Raw genomic sequence first — 14,389 nt, forward strand, 5'->3', positions numbered from 1 at the left:
TGTGGCCTTTGCAAATATATGTTCCAGATCTTACTGCATAAAATATGATGTTCAGATATTCTACAAAAGAACATGTATGAAACAGAGTGCTCCAAGTATTTTTTTCATCCATTCATTCATTGCCAGACGCCATGTATCCCAAACAGGGTGGCCAAGGGCTTAGAGTTAATTGTTTTACAGGGAGGGGCACTAATCCTCCACCAACCCCACTTGACACGTACAGATGCCAACAGCATCTGGTGTTCCCAGGCGGTCACCCATCCAAGTACTAACCAGACCCAACATTGCTTATAAAAATAATTACAGTAATGCAAATTGTTTTTCTTTATAATCACACTGTCTATAGAATAAACTGTGCTGATGATGTGCTGTATACAATGCAAGCATTATAACAAAAGTTTAAGTATATGCCTCCCAACAATCATCTGTACTCTAATTCTTCTAGCACTGTCATATTGCAGAATGCTACAGCTTTAAAACAATTACTAGTTAAACCACTGTAGCACATAAAACACAATTAATATGATCACAGGAACTCATATGCAAAACACACACACACACACACACACACACACACACACACACACACACACACACACACACACACACACACAAACACACAAATCCACGTAAATTACAGAGATACAAAAGAATGTCATGTTAAAGCAAATCGATGTTAAATTATCAATTCTAAACAGCACATACAATTATGTACATATTTTTTATTTATTGCAAATCCTTCCAATTTTATGTGAGTTAAATTTGGCAAGTCAATGTAAACAAATCTGATGCCTAATGTTTCCTGCCAGACAATTCTCTGGGCATTCCTCCCCCACCTTGGCCCACACTCTGTCAACCAGCACAGTGCACGGTTGCCATTTAGTGAAATTTCGTCTGCTAATGTGGAAAAACAAATGAGCGATGGACGTGGATGTGGACAGGTGGGCATCATTTCATACTTGTGTGGAATTTTTTCTCCACATTATTCATTCATGTTACATTTTAGGAATAAAGGGGATTTTGTTGTGGTTAGGAGACATTAACATGTATTGTTATTCAGACCTTTCAAAGTTAAACTAATGACTATGTAGTGTTTGTCCATAATACTATCATTTTAAAAAATGAAGAATATGTCATGGAACAAAGTCTACCTGCACCCATCCAACAGTATCATTACTTCTAACAATAAAAATTATTTAACAATTATTGACATGACACATGCCAATCATTAGCAGTCCACACTTACTTTGTAACAGAAAAGAACTACCGAATGTTGTGAACCACATACAGTTTGTCTACTAGAAAACTTACATGTGGGTAAGCTTATTTATCTCTTGGTTGGTTATTAATCAGTATTTGCCAAATTATTGACTTGGTAGGTTAAAGTGCTCCGCTCTGGCCGATGGATCAGAGGTTCGAGTCCACCCAAGGGGGTCATTGGTAGACATCGGAGAGGGCATATGGTCATAAAGTGCTCCACACTCCATACCTAAGTCCTCTACCAAGGGGCAACATCTTAGCCCTTATCAAAAAAAGGGGACAGGGCAAAAAAGAAAAATAAATCATAACAGGTATGACATCATTACTAATGCCCTGTCTTCCAGTATTCACTGTACAGTGTATCAAACTCCTCTGTCATCCTGGTTACTAAACAAGAACAGTTGGAATACAGTAATCTTTCAATTATATGACGTAATAGAGCCAATGGCACGTCCGGGTAATGGCTCTGTCCAGATGATGGACCTCTCCCTTGGCTCCCCTTCACACATAACCTAACTTCGAGAGCCAGTGTAAAAGGCCACTACAGTACATCATATAACACTTGTACCTGTTGTTTAACACTATTCTATCTGGTCAAGCAGACCTACAAACCACAGCCAAGCAATTACCACGGTCATGCAGATCCATCAACCACACATAAGTAATCACTACTGCAAGGCCATACCCTGCAGTGACATGAAAACATGAAGAAAAACGGCTACACAAGAAAAATCCAGTGGGCACACAAAATGTAATGGTAGAATGAAATAAAATCATGGTAAAATAGAATAAAATCACAGTACAATACAGTAAGCTAGAACAAAATCAGTCAACACTCATGATCTGACCATCCTGCATCAATCTTATCCAGGATTTCTCACTTCTCCAGAGTCATCACTACCCTCTTCCTTTTGCCTGGTGAAGAGGCCATCATCACACACCCTAGGAAGAGGTATGCAAGGAACAGTAAAGCCTGAAGCATGTAGGAAACAACCACAAAAGTCACCATGTGAGCTGCTATAACAACTGTCTGAGAGGAGATGTTTATTACACTGCTGCCACGTGAGAACTGAGAATGATTGAGGAGGTTTCCAGCAGTTGGTAGGTGAACTGCCCAGTCAGACAGGACAGCGCAACCAGGCTATTCCCATCCGGCCAGGCATAAAAAAGTTTGTGCGTCCATAATTTCCACTCGGACGCAAGCATTTTGTCCGGGTGTTGTGAAAAAATGTGCGATTAAATGTTCTGAATGGCCACATCAAAGCGTTCAGGCAATCAAGAGATTACTGCAATGACATCACAACCAGTGTGGATTTCAGGGCAACTTTGCACAAAGCATTTTCAGTTCACGTGCTGGTCCTCTAGCAAGGGAACATATAGTGCTGTGTGACTTACTATCCCCCGCCACCACCAAGTGCATCAACTATCATCACTACGTCCAAAAGGCCAGCCATTACTTCATTAGCTACTCCACATACGCAGAAATCATGGGAATCAATTAAATGGACCTGAAAATCAAGGTGCTGGATGCTCAGCAATGTGGCAATGGCATTTCAAGTGTTGGCCGCCAGTTTGGAGCTGAGGGAGGAGGGCGACGGTTTCTTGGGGCAGAGCGAGTGACACGAGGCACCAGGCAGTGTATTTGTACATACCATGCAGTAACAATGCCATTCAGCTCCCGAGTTCAATGCATGGAATGACTGGTGCTAATCTATCATTCTGATGTACACTCTTCATAATTATTAGTTAATAAAAACATTTATACTATTCTGCGTTTCTTTCACGTACCAAACTATTTTATCCTGTTCCATGCTGGAGCCTTTGTCGGCTTTTTGGCCCCAAGTGCTGAGGGCTTGGGAGGCTATGTGACCCCCATTTTCAACTTTTCTTTTTTTCCCCTATGAATAGACCTGCAAAGTGGTTAAAATATGCTCAGTGATAGTAAAAGTGCTCACCTTGGCTTTTTTTCCACCTGAAAACAGGTATTTTGGTCTAGCACACCCAGATCTGCATCAGATGGCTGCTTTCAGATACTGTCAGTGGCTAATGTGGATAGATAGTATCAATATCCATAGAATACAATGTCTACTCACGGGCCACCCGAGAACGAAAGAAAATGCACCAGCACCTGGGTGATGACATCACACTCTCCTCTCTCCCATCGTCTGCCGCGTCCCAGCTCATGCCTTACATTGTTACACATTAAAATTTCTCTTTCTTTCTTACCATATCTTAGTATGTGTTTGCACATTATGTCAAAAATAACACAGATAATATATGAATCTCTAGCCAAGCAATTTATTGGTTTTAGTCACAGCATGCTCCTCATTTATAGGCTCTGAAACAGTATTTAAGCATATGGACAAGAAAATTGTCTCATGTCACACTTAAAGTTCACTGAATATGAATCTCTCTCTCTCTCTCTCTCTCTCTCTCTTTCTCTCACGCAATCAATCAGTCAGAATATTTATACATCTTTATCTATTATCAGTTTACTCATTTTGTTTAAAGTTTTTCTGGATGAAATGATTTTTTTTTTTTTTATTTAGTATTCGCATTCTAAGAAATATATGACAGAGAACAAAATAATTACTTCATGAGGCAGACAAACAAATCTAGCTATTTTGCTGGCTAAATTCTGGACAGTGGCTTTTCCAGTTTGCAGGGCTTTAGCTCCATGATGACAAATAAATAACTTTTCCATTGTTTTTAATTTTTCCAGGATCTCAAAGCTAGGTTTCATCAAATTTTCATTTCCTCTGCTAATTACACCAATCCATGTGTCTTCTTTGTCTGCTGCCTTTGAACTGAGATAGCCGTATTGAGAAAATTTATGAGCTAAGAATCAACCACAATATGCTAGGCCCTCTTGCTCAGTAACTTCTTTTAACCCTCTAACTTCTAAATCCTGGTTGTCTGAAATATTTTTCTTGCCCATACCCTCTGCCTCCGGTTCATCGTTTTTGTCTGACAAGCAGAACACCACTGCAGACAGGGTCAGTTCACACTGGAGATTTTATTCATTATCCTCAGACAGTGGAGCATGCTCATCATTGAAGCTGGAAAATGATCCTGCTGACATGTTCACATCGTCAATTTTTTTCCTCCACATTGTATTTTGACCCCACATGCGAACTATTTTTTCTGAGATGTGACTTAACCCGATGTTTAACAGCAACAGGACATGGATGCTGATAATATATTCCCATTTGTCTGAGACAAGCAAAGAAGTGCTCCAACCCATCTTGATCCAATCTGTATGTTAATATGTAGGAGATATTGTAATAACCCTTTACCATTTCCTGCAACTTAGGCAAAGACTTTGATGAAATGATCAGTCCTTTCTGAAACTGGTAATGCCCTTTACTCCCATATATTCACACTGATTTTGCTGTGTTTATCATGTACTTCGGTGTTCTGTCATGGGTTTCCAAATCTAACCCATAAGCATTTCTAGAAGACTTTACATCCCGTGGAACACAGAAATTGAATATATCAAACCAAGTATCAACCAGGTAAATGAACATACTTGTACACTCCCAATATCTGTCCTGTAGTAGTCCTTTTCTTTACCATCTCCTCATTTCTTCATTTTTTAGAAAATTGTGGAATGTGACATTTCGTCTCTGTGTGGCACGAAAAGCATCACTATACTGAACAGTAATTGTGCAATTTTCTCCTCCCTGTGTATGGAAACGATCATGGAAAGGTGGCAGATAAAATGTCAATTGCATATGGGCACACCACACTTCATGAATGTTGACAGGCTGAGGAGCTGAGTGAGGGCCGCAGGGTGCGAAGGGAGAGTGTGACGTCATCACTCATGAGCGGGTGTGTTTTCTTTCACTCCCAGGTGGCCCATGAGTAGGCATTGCATTCTATGGACATTGGATAGTACACTCCGGTGTGGAGTGGGTCGATGCATGCAGGGTTGTGGAGTTGGTGATAATATTTCCTGACTCTAATCCAAAATTTTACATGCATGACTCCAACTCCAACTTAAGTATACAATGAACTAATAATATGGCACATGGACATGACGCAGGTAAATGAATAATATTCATGAATTTTGATATATGCAATTCGTAAATCTTTATTTCAAATTCTCTACTTATAGTGCTTGCATAATACAAAATAAACCGTTATACATGGTTGTAAACTGAAGAAAATATTGAAAAGATACTGTATGATTGATGCCATTTCAGAACCAACAAGCTCAGAGTCAGAGTCATGAGAATTTTACCGACTCTGACTGTAACTCTGGCTCCAGCCAAAAACAGACAACTTCACGACTACAAGTATGACTCCACAACCCGCATACATGGAGTACAGTAGTCCCTCATTTATCCGGACGCTCAGTATCTGGATGTGTTCTTTATCCAGACGCTGGACCTTGGCTCTATTAACCCCTTAACCGCGGGGTGTCACTTTCGTGATGCTTGGGAGCAAGGGATCATACCGCGGGGCGTCACTTTTGTGATTCTGTGTTATTTTGAATTCCCCCGTCATCTATCAGTACTGCCAATGTCCAACACTAGTCAGCACTCCTAATCTCATCTGTACTCCCATCCACTGTTGACAATTTAGCCATTTCTCCCCGTTCTTGACTCCCCTCCCTACCTCCCTTCCACTGCCCTATCCTCTTGCCTGCCCAGCCGTGCTACGCTAAGTAAATCTTCCCTGGAATTTTTCACTGATTTCATCCATTGAAATAAGCCCTATGCCCTATTCTTATACCAAACAATATATACAAGAAAGAAATAAGGTAAGTGAGAGTGCCATACACCTGGAACTGGCTAATTATCACCTGACAACACCTCACGTGCACTCGTTTACTAATTTTCGCTGTTTATTTCCCCTTGAAATATGCCGTATAATCTATTTTCGTAATAAAAATATATATAAGAAAGGAAGGGAGAAGCCTAAGTGATATTTACATTCACCTGGAACTACTTAATTATTGCAGTACACTACACTGTATTCTACACTAAGTAAATCTTCCCTGGAATTTTCCACTGATTTCATCCATTGAAATAAGCCCTATGCCCTATTCTTATACCAAATAATATATACAAAAAAGAAATAAGGTAAGTGATAGTGCCATACACCTGGAATTGGTTAATTATCATCTGACAACACCTCATGTGAACTCGTTCTCTAATTTTCGCTGTTTATTTCCCCTTGAAATATGCCGTATAATATATTTTCGTAATAAATATACATATAAGGAGGGAAGGGAGAAGCCTAACTGATATTTACATTCACCTCCTCCGATCATAACCTTATCACCTTAACCTGTCCTATCGCTCCAGTATGGCTTGTGGACCCTCAAAAAAAACGCCGTCTCTGGCACTTTGGAGCTGTGGATTGGGAGGCCCTCAAGCAGTACTTCTTTGATTTTCCCTGGATTGATTATTGCTTTCATGGCCGGGAGCCATCTGGGTGTGCCTTGCGCATTATGGAGGTTATTCTCGCGGGCATGGAAGCATACATTCCTTTCTCATATCATTTGACTAACGCAAGAAAGCCTTGGTTTAATCACGCTTGTTCTAATGCTGTCCGCAACAAGGAGAGGGCCTACAAAAGGTACTGGAGCCAACCCACCCCTGAATCACATCTTTTATACATTTCTGCCCGGAATCGTGCTAAGTCTGTTCTTCGCTCTGCTAAAAATAATTTCATCCGTACAAAATGCTCTCAACTCTCCAACTCGAACTCTCCCCGCTCCTTCTGGCACCTTGCCAAAAAACTTTCTAACAACTTTACCTCATCATCCTTCCCTCCTCTTTTCTACTCTGATGGCTCTGTAGCTATTTCTTCTACTGATAAAGCAGATCTCTTCGCTCAGACTTTCTCCTCCAATTCCACCTCAGACGATTCCGGTGCTGTTCCTCCATCACTTCCCCCCTCAGACTTCCTCATGGCTAACATTAAAATTTCTTCAGCTGATGTATTTTCTGCCATTGCTGGACTCAGTACCAATAAGGCATATGGGCCTGATGGAGTCCCTCCTGTTGTTCTCAAGAACTGTGCTTCTGTACTTACACCCTGCCTAGGCAAACTCTTTCGCCTTTGTCTGTCAACTTGTACCTTTCCTTCTTGCTGGAAGTTTGCTCTCACTCAGCCAGTCCCAAACAAGAGTGACCATTCCTAACCCTCTAACTATCGCCCAATTGCTTTAACATACTGTATCTCAAAAGTTTTTGAGTCTATTCTTAATAGAAAAATTTTAAAGCATCTTTCCTATCACAACCTTCTTTCTGATCGTCAGTACGGGTTCCGTCAGGGATGCTCCACTGGTGATCTTCCCACCTACCTTTCAGACTCCTGGTCATCCTCCTTTCGGGACTTTGGCGAAAGCTTTGCCATGGCACTTAACATCTCAAAGGCTTTTGATCGAGTCTGGCATAAATCTTTAATTTCCAAACTGCCCTCCTACGGTTTCTATCCTTCTTTCTGTGCCTTCATCTCTAGCTTCCTTTCTGGTCGTTCTATAGCCGCTGTTGTAGACGGCTATCGTTCATCTCCTAGATCTATTAACAGTGGTGTTCCTCAGGGCTCTGTCCTATCACCAACTCTCTTCCTTTTATTCATCAATGACCTTCTAAGCTGTACATCTAACCCTACCCACTCATACGCTGATGACTCCACCCTTCACCTTTCCATTCGATTCCCACAACGTCCATCTCAGCAGTTACTTCAACAGGCAAGGGATGAGGCTATGGCACACCTAATGTCTGACTTGGCTCGTATCTCTGACTGGGGTGAAAATAATCTGGTTGTTTTTAATGCATCAACGACTCAGTTTTTGCACCTATCAACCCGACAAAATCATCCACAGGTATACCCACTTATGTTTAATAATACTCAACTTAATTCTGCATCATCCTTGAACATGCTTGGGGTTTCATTTGCTCGGGACTTGTCTTGGAAAGATCATATTACATCTCTTGTAAAATCTGCTTCCAAGCGATTGGGTGTGCTAAGCCGACTCCATTCCTTCTTTGCCCCTGCACAGTTGTTGACTCTATACAGGGGTTTTATCCGCCCCTGTGTGGAGTACAACTCTCATGTGTGGGGAGGCTACCCACATACAGCTCTTCTCCATAGGGTGGAGTCAAAGGCTTTTCGTCTCATTAACTCTCCCCCTCTTACTGACTTCCTTCAACCTGTCTCTTCACCGCAATGTTGCATCTTTATCTCTTTTCTATCGCTACTTCAATGGTCACTGTTCCTCTGAACTGTCTGGATGCATTCCTCTACTTCTACAACGGGCGTGTACCACCCGTCTAGCAGCAAACACTCACCCCTTTTCTGTTCAACTCTCTAATGCAAGAGTTAACCGTTACTCCCAGTCGTTCATTTATGCAACAGGTCAACTCTGGAACTGTCTCCCTCTGTCTGTATTTCCTGCTTCCTATGATCTCCAGTCTTTCAAACGCAGTGTGTCCAGGCATCTCGAAATGAATGGATCTTGAATTTGGCTCTCTCTTGTATTTTGATTTTCTCTTGGAAGGAACAGTTTTGCAGGCTCATGGCCTTTTGTTCCTTCTTCTTCACATTGAAAAAAAAAAAAAACTGGAACTACCTAATTTATTATGTATTGTCTTGGTTTCCTGCCAATCATTTCATTGCTATATATTAGCAGGTCTCACAAGGCTGAAGTTGGTAGTATTGCACTCACCCTAGCCAGCGGCAGGAGGGGAGGCCACCACTATCAGTTCACTGTCGTCTTTCAAAGTGAAAGTATGTCTGATTCGCTCCTGCTAACTTCCGCCGTTTTTTAGCCCCATGCAAAGGGCCCTGTGACCTTTACCCCATACTAAACCTCGTGTGGAAAGAGGTAAAGGGCTGACAATTGATAAAGAGTGACTACGATCTTTCTATTGAGTAAAACAGTGCAAATGGAATTGTAAATAATATGTAAATAATGTGTAAACAGCAAGTGAAAGCAATGAATGTAAATATAAGTGAACAGTGGAAAATAGTTTTATAAGTTACTTCAAGTGACAGTGCATAACACAGTGTAAATAAAATAGAAATGTAAATAATGTAAATGAAATAAAGAACGTAAACAGAAATGTAAATGAGTAGTATTATAAGAATACGAGTATATATACTAGGAGTAATGAAAGTGAAAGTTTCACTCTAGCATGTATGAATACTATGAGTTATGAGAGTGAAGGTGAAAGTGACATTCACTCTCAATGCTAGTATACAGGACGAGAAAGTGAATGCTATGTATTTTACTGAAAGAAATTGAATGCCTACAGTGACAATAAACTACTATTACTGAAGGAAATTTATGGATAAAGACTGTAGATATATATAAGTGTTATATAGAAATAGAAATATAAACTGCGAGTGTTTTTATGAATAATAAACGACAGAACACCAGCGGCGAACGATCACAAGTGGGAAGGTCATACGCCCTAGTAATTTTCATTGCTTTCACAGTTATTTTTTTGGAGTATGGATTCCAAACTATTTGAGAATCATAGAATAGTGTTTCTAGTGATAATATCAGGCTGTGGTAATCATATTACGGGTTGTCGGGAAGTGTAAAGTGGAGACTTTGTTATCCAACTTCAGAGGTCTCCACAAGTCCTACGGTACTCGATGAAGGCTCAACAAACACCCCAGGAGAAAGCTGAAGGTATGTGCCATAAGCATATGTGATTTTAATATTCTAGGACTAATAACTGATTTTTGGCAAATATTTTTAGAGAGTCTGTCGGAGCGCGAATATGCCCACCGGAGCCGCAAGAAACAGCAAAACAAGCCCGTGGTTAAAGGGTTAAACCATTATCCGAATTTACTTGCTATTATCCAGACATAGAAGTCCCCAAGAACTTTGGTCGGCCAGTTGACATGTTCAAATATTCGGAATTGTGGCCGCTGGGCTCGAGCCGTGAGTGGGAAGTAGTCCGTAACCCACAATGAGAGCTAAATTGTCTGTCCACCCCTGTAATGAATGGTCAAAGCAGCGAGCTTGTATGATCACTCCCAACAAACCTCCAGCACTCGAGTACTATGACTGTAGCCTGCAAGTGGTGCCAAAATGTCCGTACTTATCCCCACCGAATGTCCAATGTCGCGCGGCCACTGAGCTAAGTCCTTCCCAAGCACCAACACCACCAAACACAGTCACAACAATTATATATTTTCACATTCACTTTTTTTGTTTTTTATTATATTGGCATAAGGCACAATAAACACTCGCATAAGGCAAAATAAACACTCATGCTGCACACAGTCACATTAGTTATGGTAAATCACACATTTCTTACATCATTTTCCTTACATTATTTGATTTCTTGATTTACTTCTATTTACTTACAAATTTATTATATTACTTTCATTATATACAATATTTACATATCACTATCAGTTAGTTCATCAATTGGAAGTTCTCCAACTTTGACTGGAAGTCTGAAGTATGCACACTACCCTTGCTGGTGTGGCGTGACCCAGATTTGCTTCAAATGACTACTTTCAGATACTGTCAGCAGCTGATGTGGATAGATAGTTTATTTTGGTGTGGAGTGGGTGGATGCATGGAGTACTTGTAGCATGGAAACACAACCTGCTTTATGTAATACAGTCATGATCGAAACTATGATGATGGGAATTTGGGGTTCCATGCTAATTTTATGTATTTTCACATCCACTTTTTATTTTTTTAAAATATTATACTGGTTTAAGGCATGAGAAGGAAGGAGGGATGTCCATTCATCCCATTTTCTGTCACACACTAAAGGGAGACTCAAATAATTTCACACAAATGTGCACAAAACCTTGTCCGCATATGCATGGACTCGGCATTTTGGGCCACTATGAGTTAGTCCGGATATATAAGGACTCAGCATTTGGGCCACTACAGGTGTGTCCATATACTGTACATACGGACATAGCACAGAACGCATCATTCCCATTAAAACAACACTTTGATTTTGCGTGATATCAATTTTAGGTGATCTCTCATGGAACCTATCTTGTGGTATTTTGACATTCTACTGTAATAGGTTGATGAATTAAACTGTGATACATGTTCTTTTACATAAATCAACTGAGTTGAACTGAAATTAATGAGAACATGATTTGAACTGAGTAGGAACTGATAAACTTTGGTCAGAACTGGACCTGAGATCTAATTTAATTGGAAATGATAAACTTTTGTCTTAACTGGACTGAAATTGGAATTGAACCCAAGTCTGGCACCAGATGTCTGCATTGTGGACCAAGTTTCTCTCTCTCTCTCTCTCTCTCTCTCTCTGGTACCAGATGTCTGCATTGTGGACCAAGCTTTTCTCTCTCTCTCTGCTATCATTTTCAATAAAAAAATTAACTTACCAAGAGAGACAGCAGCAATGGAAGGATGGCGACGAAGAGCAGGGTGGTTCTCCTGGGTCCAAGGGACATAGTCATACCCATTCCGGAATAGTGTTAAGAAACAGCAGTTGTACTTGTTGTCTGTATACTGGATTAGTCTGGGAATGAAATATACAATTATTCATTGACGTTCTGCATCATCATCAGCAGCAGCAGCAACAGCATTCTCATTCTCATTATAAACATCTTTATTTAATCTGATATGTTCATCATTAAACATTTTGGGTAATGGTAGCCAAGCCTTATCTTAGGTCTTGCATAGTGTAATAAGGGACTGACTATTACTGGTACCAGTTTATATAAGGTGAAAAGATCCAAACAGAGGTTCTTCGATGTCAATGGGAATATTCATCATGATCAACATCATCCACATCTCTTTTCCCATCCTTAGATGGAGTGAGGTAGGTACAGGGAACCAGAAAAAACTAAAAGGAAGAACTACCCATGGTATGCCCAGATGAATGGGCTACACTCTCAATCACTCCCCATTCAAGTTCTCAGAATCCTGACTCCAACTTACTTGCATACAAATCCACATTTACACACTTCAAGCCACCAATCAGCTTGAAACAATCCAACAACTATCACTTCAATGCGACAGAAATGGGGTGCCGAACCACTGTCAGGCATTCCTCTGTACAAAATTGTTCCAGCCAACTTAATGTCCTCTCAGTTCCCTATCCTCATGGCTCTCCATATCTCACTTTTGCACATACTCACATATCATATCCATCCACCTTCTTCTTGGTCTGCCACACCATCTTCCACCTTCAAACATACACAGATATAACCTTTTCACCATTCTATTCACATCCATTCTCTCCCCAGAACTAAGACACCTAAGCATACTCTCTTAGACTCTGGCATCCACAGACTTCCTTATTCTATATCTTTCACAAATCACAGTACTTCTTGTCTTGTTCACTCTTCACATTTCCTTACTCCGTATCTTTCACAAATCACAATATTCCTTATCTTGTTCACTTTCCATACCCCACACACATTCCTAAACCACCTCATTTCCACAGCTCTTATTTTTTGGTTCATTTTCATGTAACACAATAGTCTTACACCTGTATGTTATAGCAGGCACTGGCACTCCTTCGAGCAAGCCTCCTGAAGCTGTCACACTTAGTTCTCTGCATCTCATCAATGCCTTCATAGCACCAGTCATTCTCCTCCCCTGTGTCACTCTATTTTCCATTTCTTTTGCACATTACATACCTTTTCCATCATTGCACCAAGGTACTTAAACCCTCTCACCAATCCAAGTCTTTCTCCAATCACTGCAATATCACACACAGTCATTCTCTCTCTCAAACAACCTTCATTTTCCTCTTACATTTAAGGGATGACATTTCATATACACAGACAAATTCCGCTTACATTTCAAGGCATGACACTCATATACACAGACAAATTTCTGCACCTGTCTATTGAGCTCTTGCCCATTATTTGCAGCATCTGCAAACATCTGATTTGAGATACCCCAACCTCCATAATTCATTACCATTGCCATCCCTCTCTCCATGAATCATGTTTATACCTTTCTCAGAACCCCATCCATATGTATTATATAATGTACAGACCAGGGTGGATCATGGAACCTTGCCTCACTCCAACAATGATCTAAGACAGTGGTGTAGTTCCAATAAAAGTAAGTGGGGGTATGGTTCATCAGAACTTAAATTTCTCCTTTTCTATGATTCTCCAATTCTCATATACTTGTCACACATTTTGACAACTCAGAAGCTGTTCAACATAAGCCAACTGCAACATTATTTTTCATCAACCGTGAACAGATCTTGAATTTGGCCCTCTGTTATTTTGTTTTTATTTTATCTTAGAGGGAACAATCTTGCATGCTTCTGGCCTTTGATTCCTTTTTCCTTGCATCCATCAATCTATCCATCATCTAATCCAGTGCTGTCCCAAGAGGAACGTAAGAGCCCGGGGCTAGGCAAGTTGGTCCTGACATTTAAGATGAGATTGGCCAGCCTCACTCACCCAAATGACATCACTTGAAAAATAATCCCTAATCGTCCCTTGGATATAAACCTGAACAGGCTCAATCCGATTAGAGCATCTTAATTACCCACCAAACAACCAGGTGCCATAATTTGGTTATATGGTTACCACCCTGCATAGTAAATGGTTTCCAGGTTTATAGGAAACCACAAGTGCTCGTGGGCCCTTTGGGCCACTTGCACTTGCTTCTGTGGAGGGCTCTCACGCTGATATATTTTAGCTATACCTGTGGGCAAAAAATTCTATGGAGATCCTATACCGGGCGCCTGGAGCAGCATTTTTTGGTCAAAATGTGATCGCTCATTAAATATAGTAAAGTTTTTCAATTGTGATGGGACCAAGTTTTTTCACATCAGTGAATTTTTTGCGATTTTTGTGCCAATTTTAGTGCGATTTGAATGTGTAGTTTTGGCTGCCCAAAATACACACACACACACACACGGCCGATAATGTAAACATTGAGGGACTCGAATTTCCAAGATTTGATAGAAATACCAATGTCATGGATCTGGCTAAAACATTGATTATGAGGATTAGTGAACTTGAAAAGAAAGTGGAGAATCTGGAGTTAAAGGATGTGTCTGAGAATACGGAGATTACTATACATAGTCTGATCCAGTCCAATGAGACGGCGAATGAGGAGATCAGAAATTTGAAGTGTGAAAATATCAAATTGAGGAGAAAACTAGAAGAGAGTACTAATCAGACA

The 14,389-nt window shown here is 40.4% G+C and overlaps 1 protein-coding gene across 1 annotated transcript in view; it reads right to left on the reverse strand.

The window, feature by feature from the left end:
* LOC145401925 (uncharacterized) overlaps positions 1 to 14,389 on the reverse strand; it is a 443,277-nt gene that overhangs the window by 55,099 nt on the left and 373,789 nt on the right. Inside the window, exon 22 of the mRNA XM_080274030.1 lies at positions 11,614 to 11,750. Within this exon, the coding sequence (XP_080130156.1) occupies positions 11,614 to 11,750 (137 nt within the window). The remainder of the gene's footprint in view (positions 1 to 11,613; positions 11,751 to 14,389) is intronic.

This window comes from Coenobita brevimanus, chromosome 57 (assembly GCF_032717465.1).
Source record: "Coenobita brevimanus isolate Jiangsu-jjx chromosome 57, ASM3271746v2, whole genome shotgun sequence".
Lineage (NCBI taxonomy): Eukaryota > Metazoa > Arthropoda > Malacostraca > Decapoda > Coenobitidae > Coenobita > Coenobita brevimanus.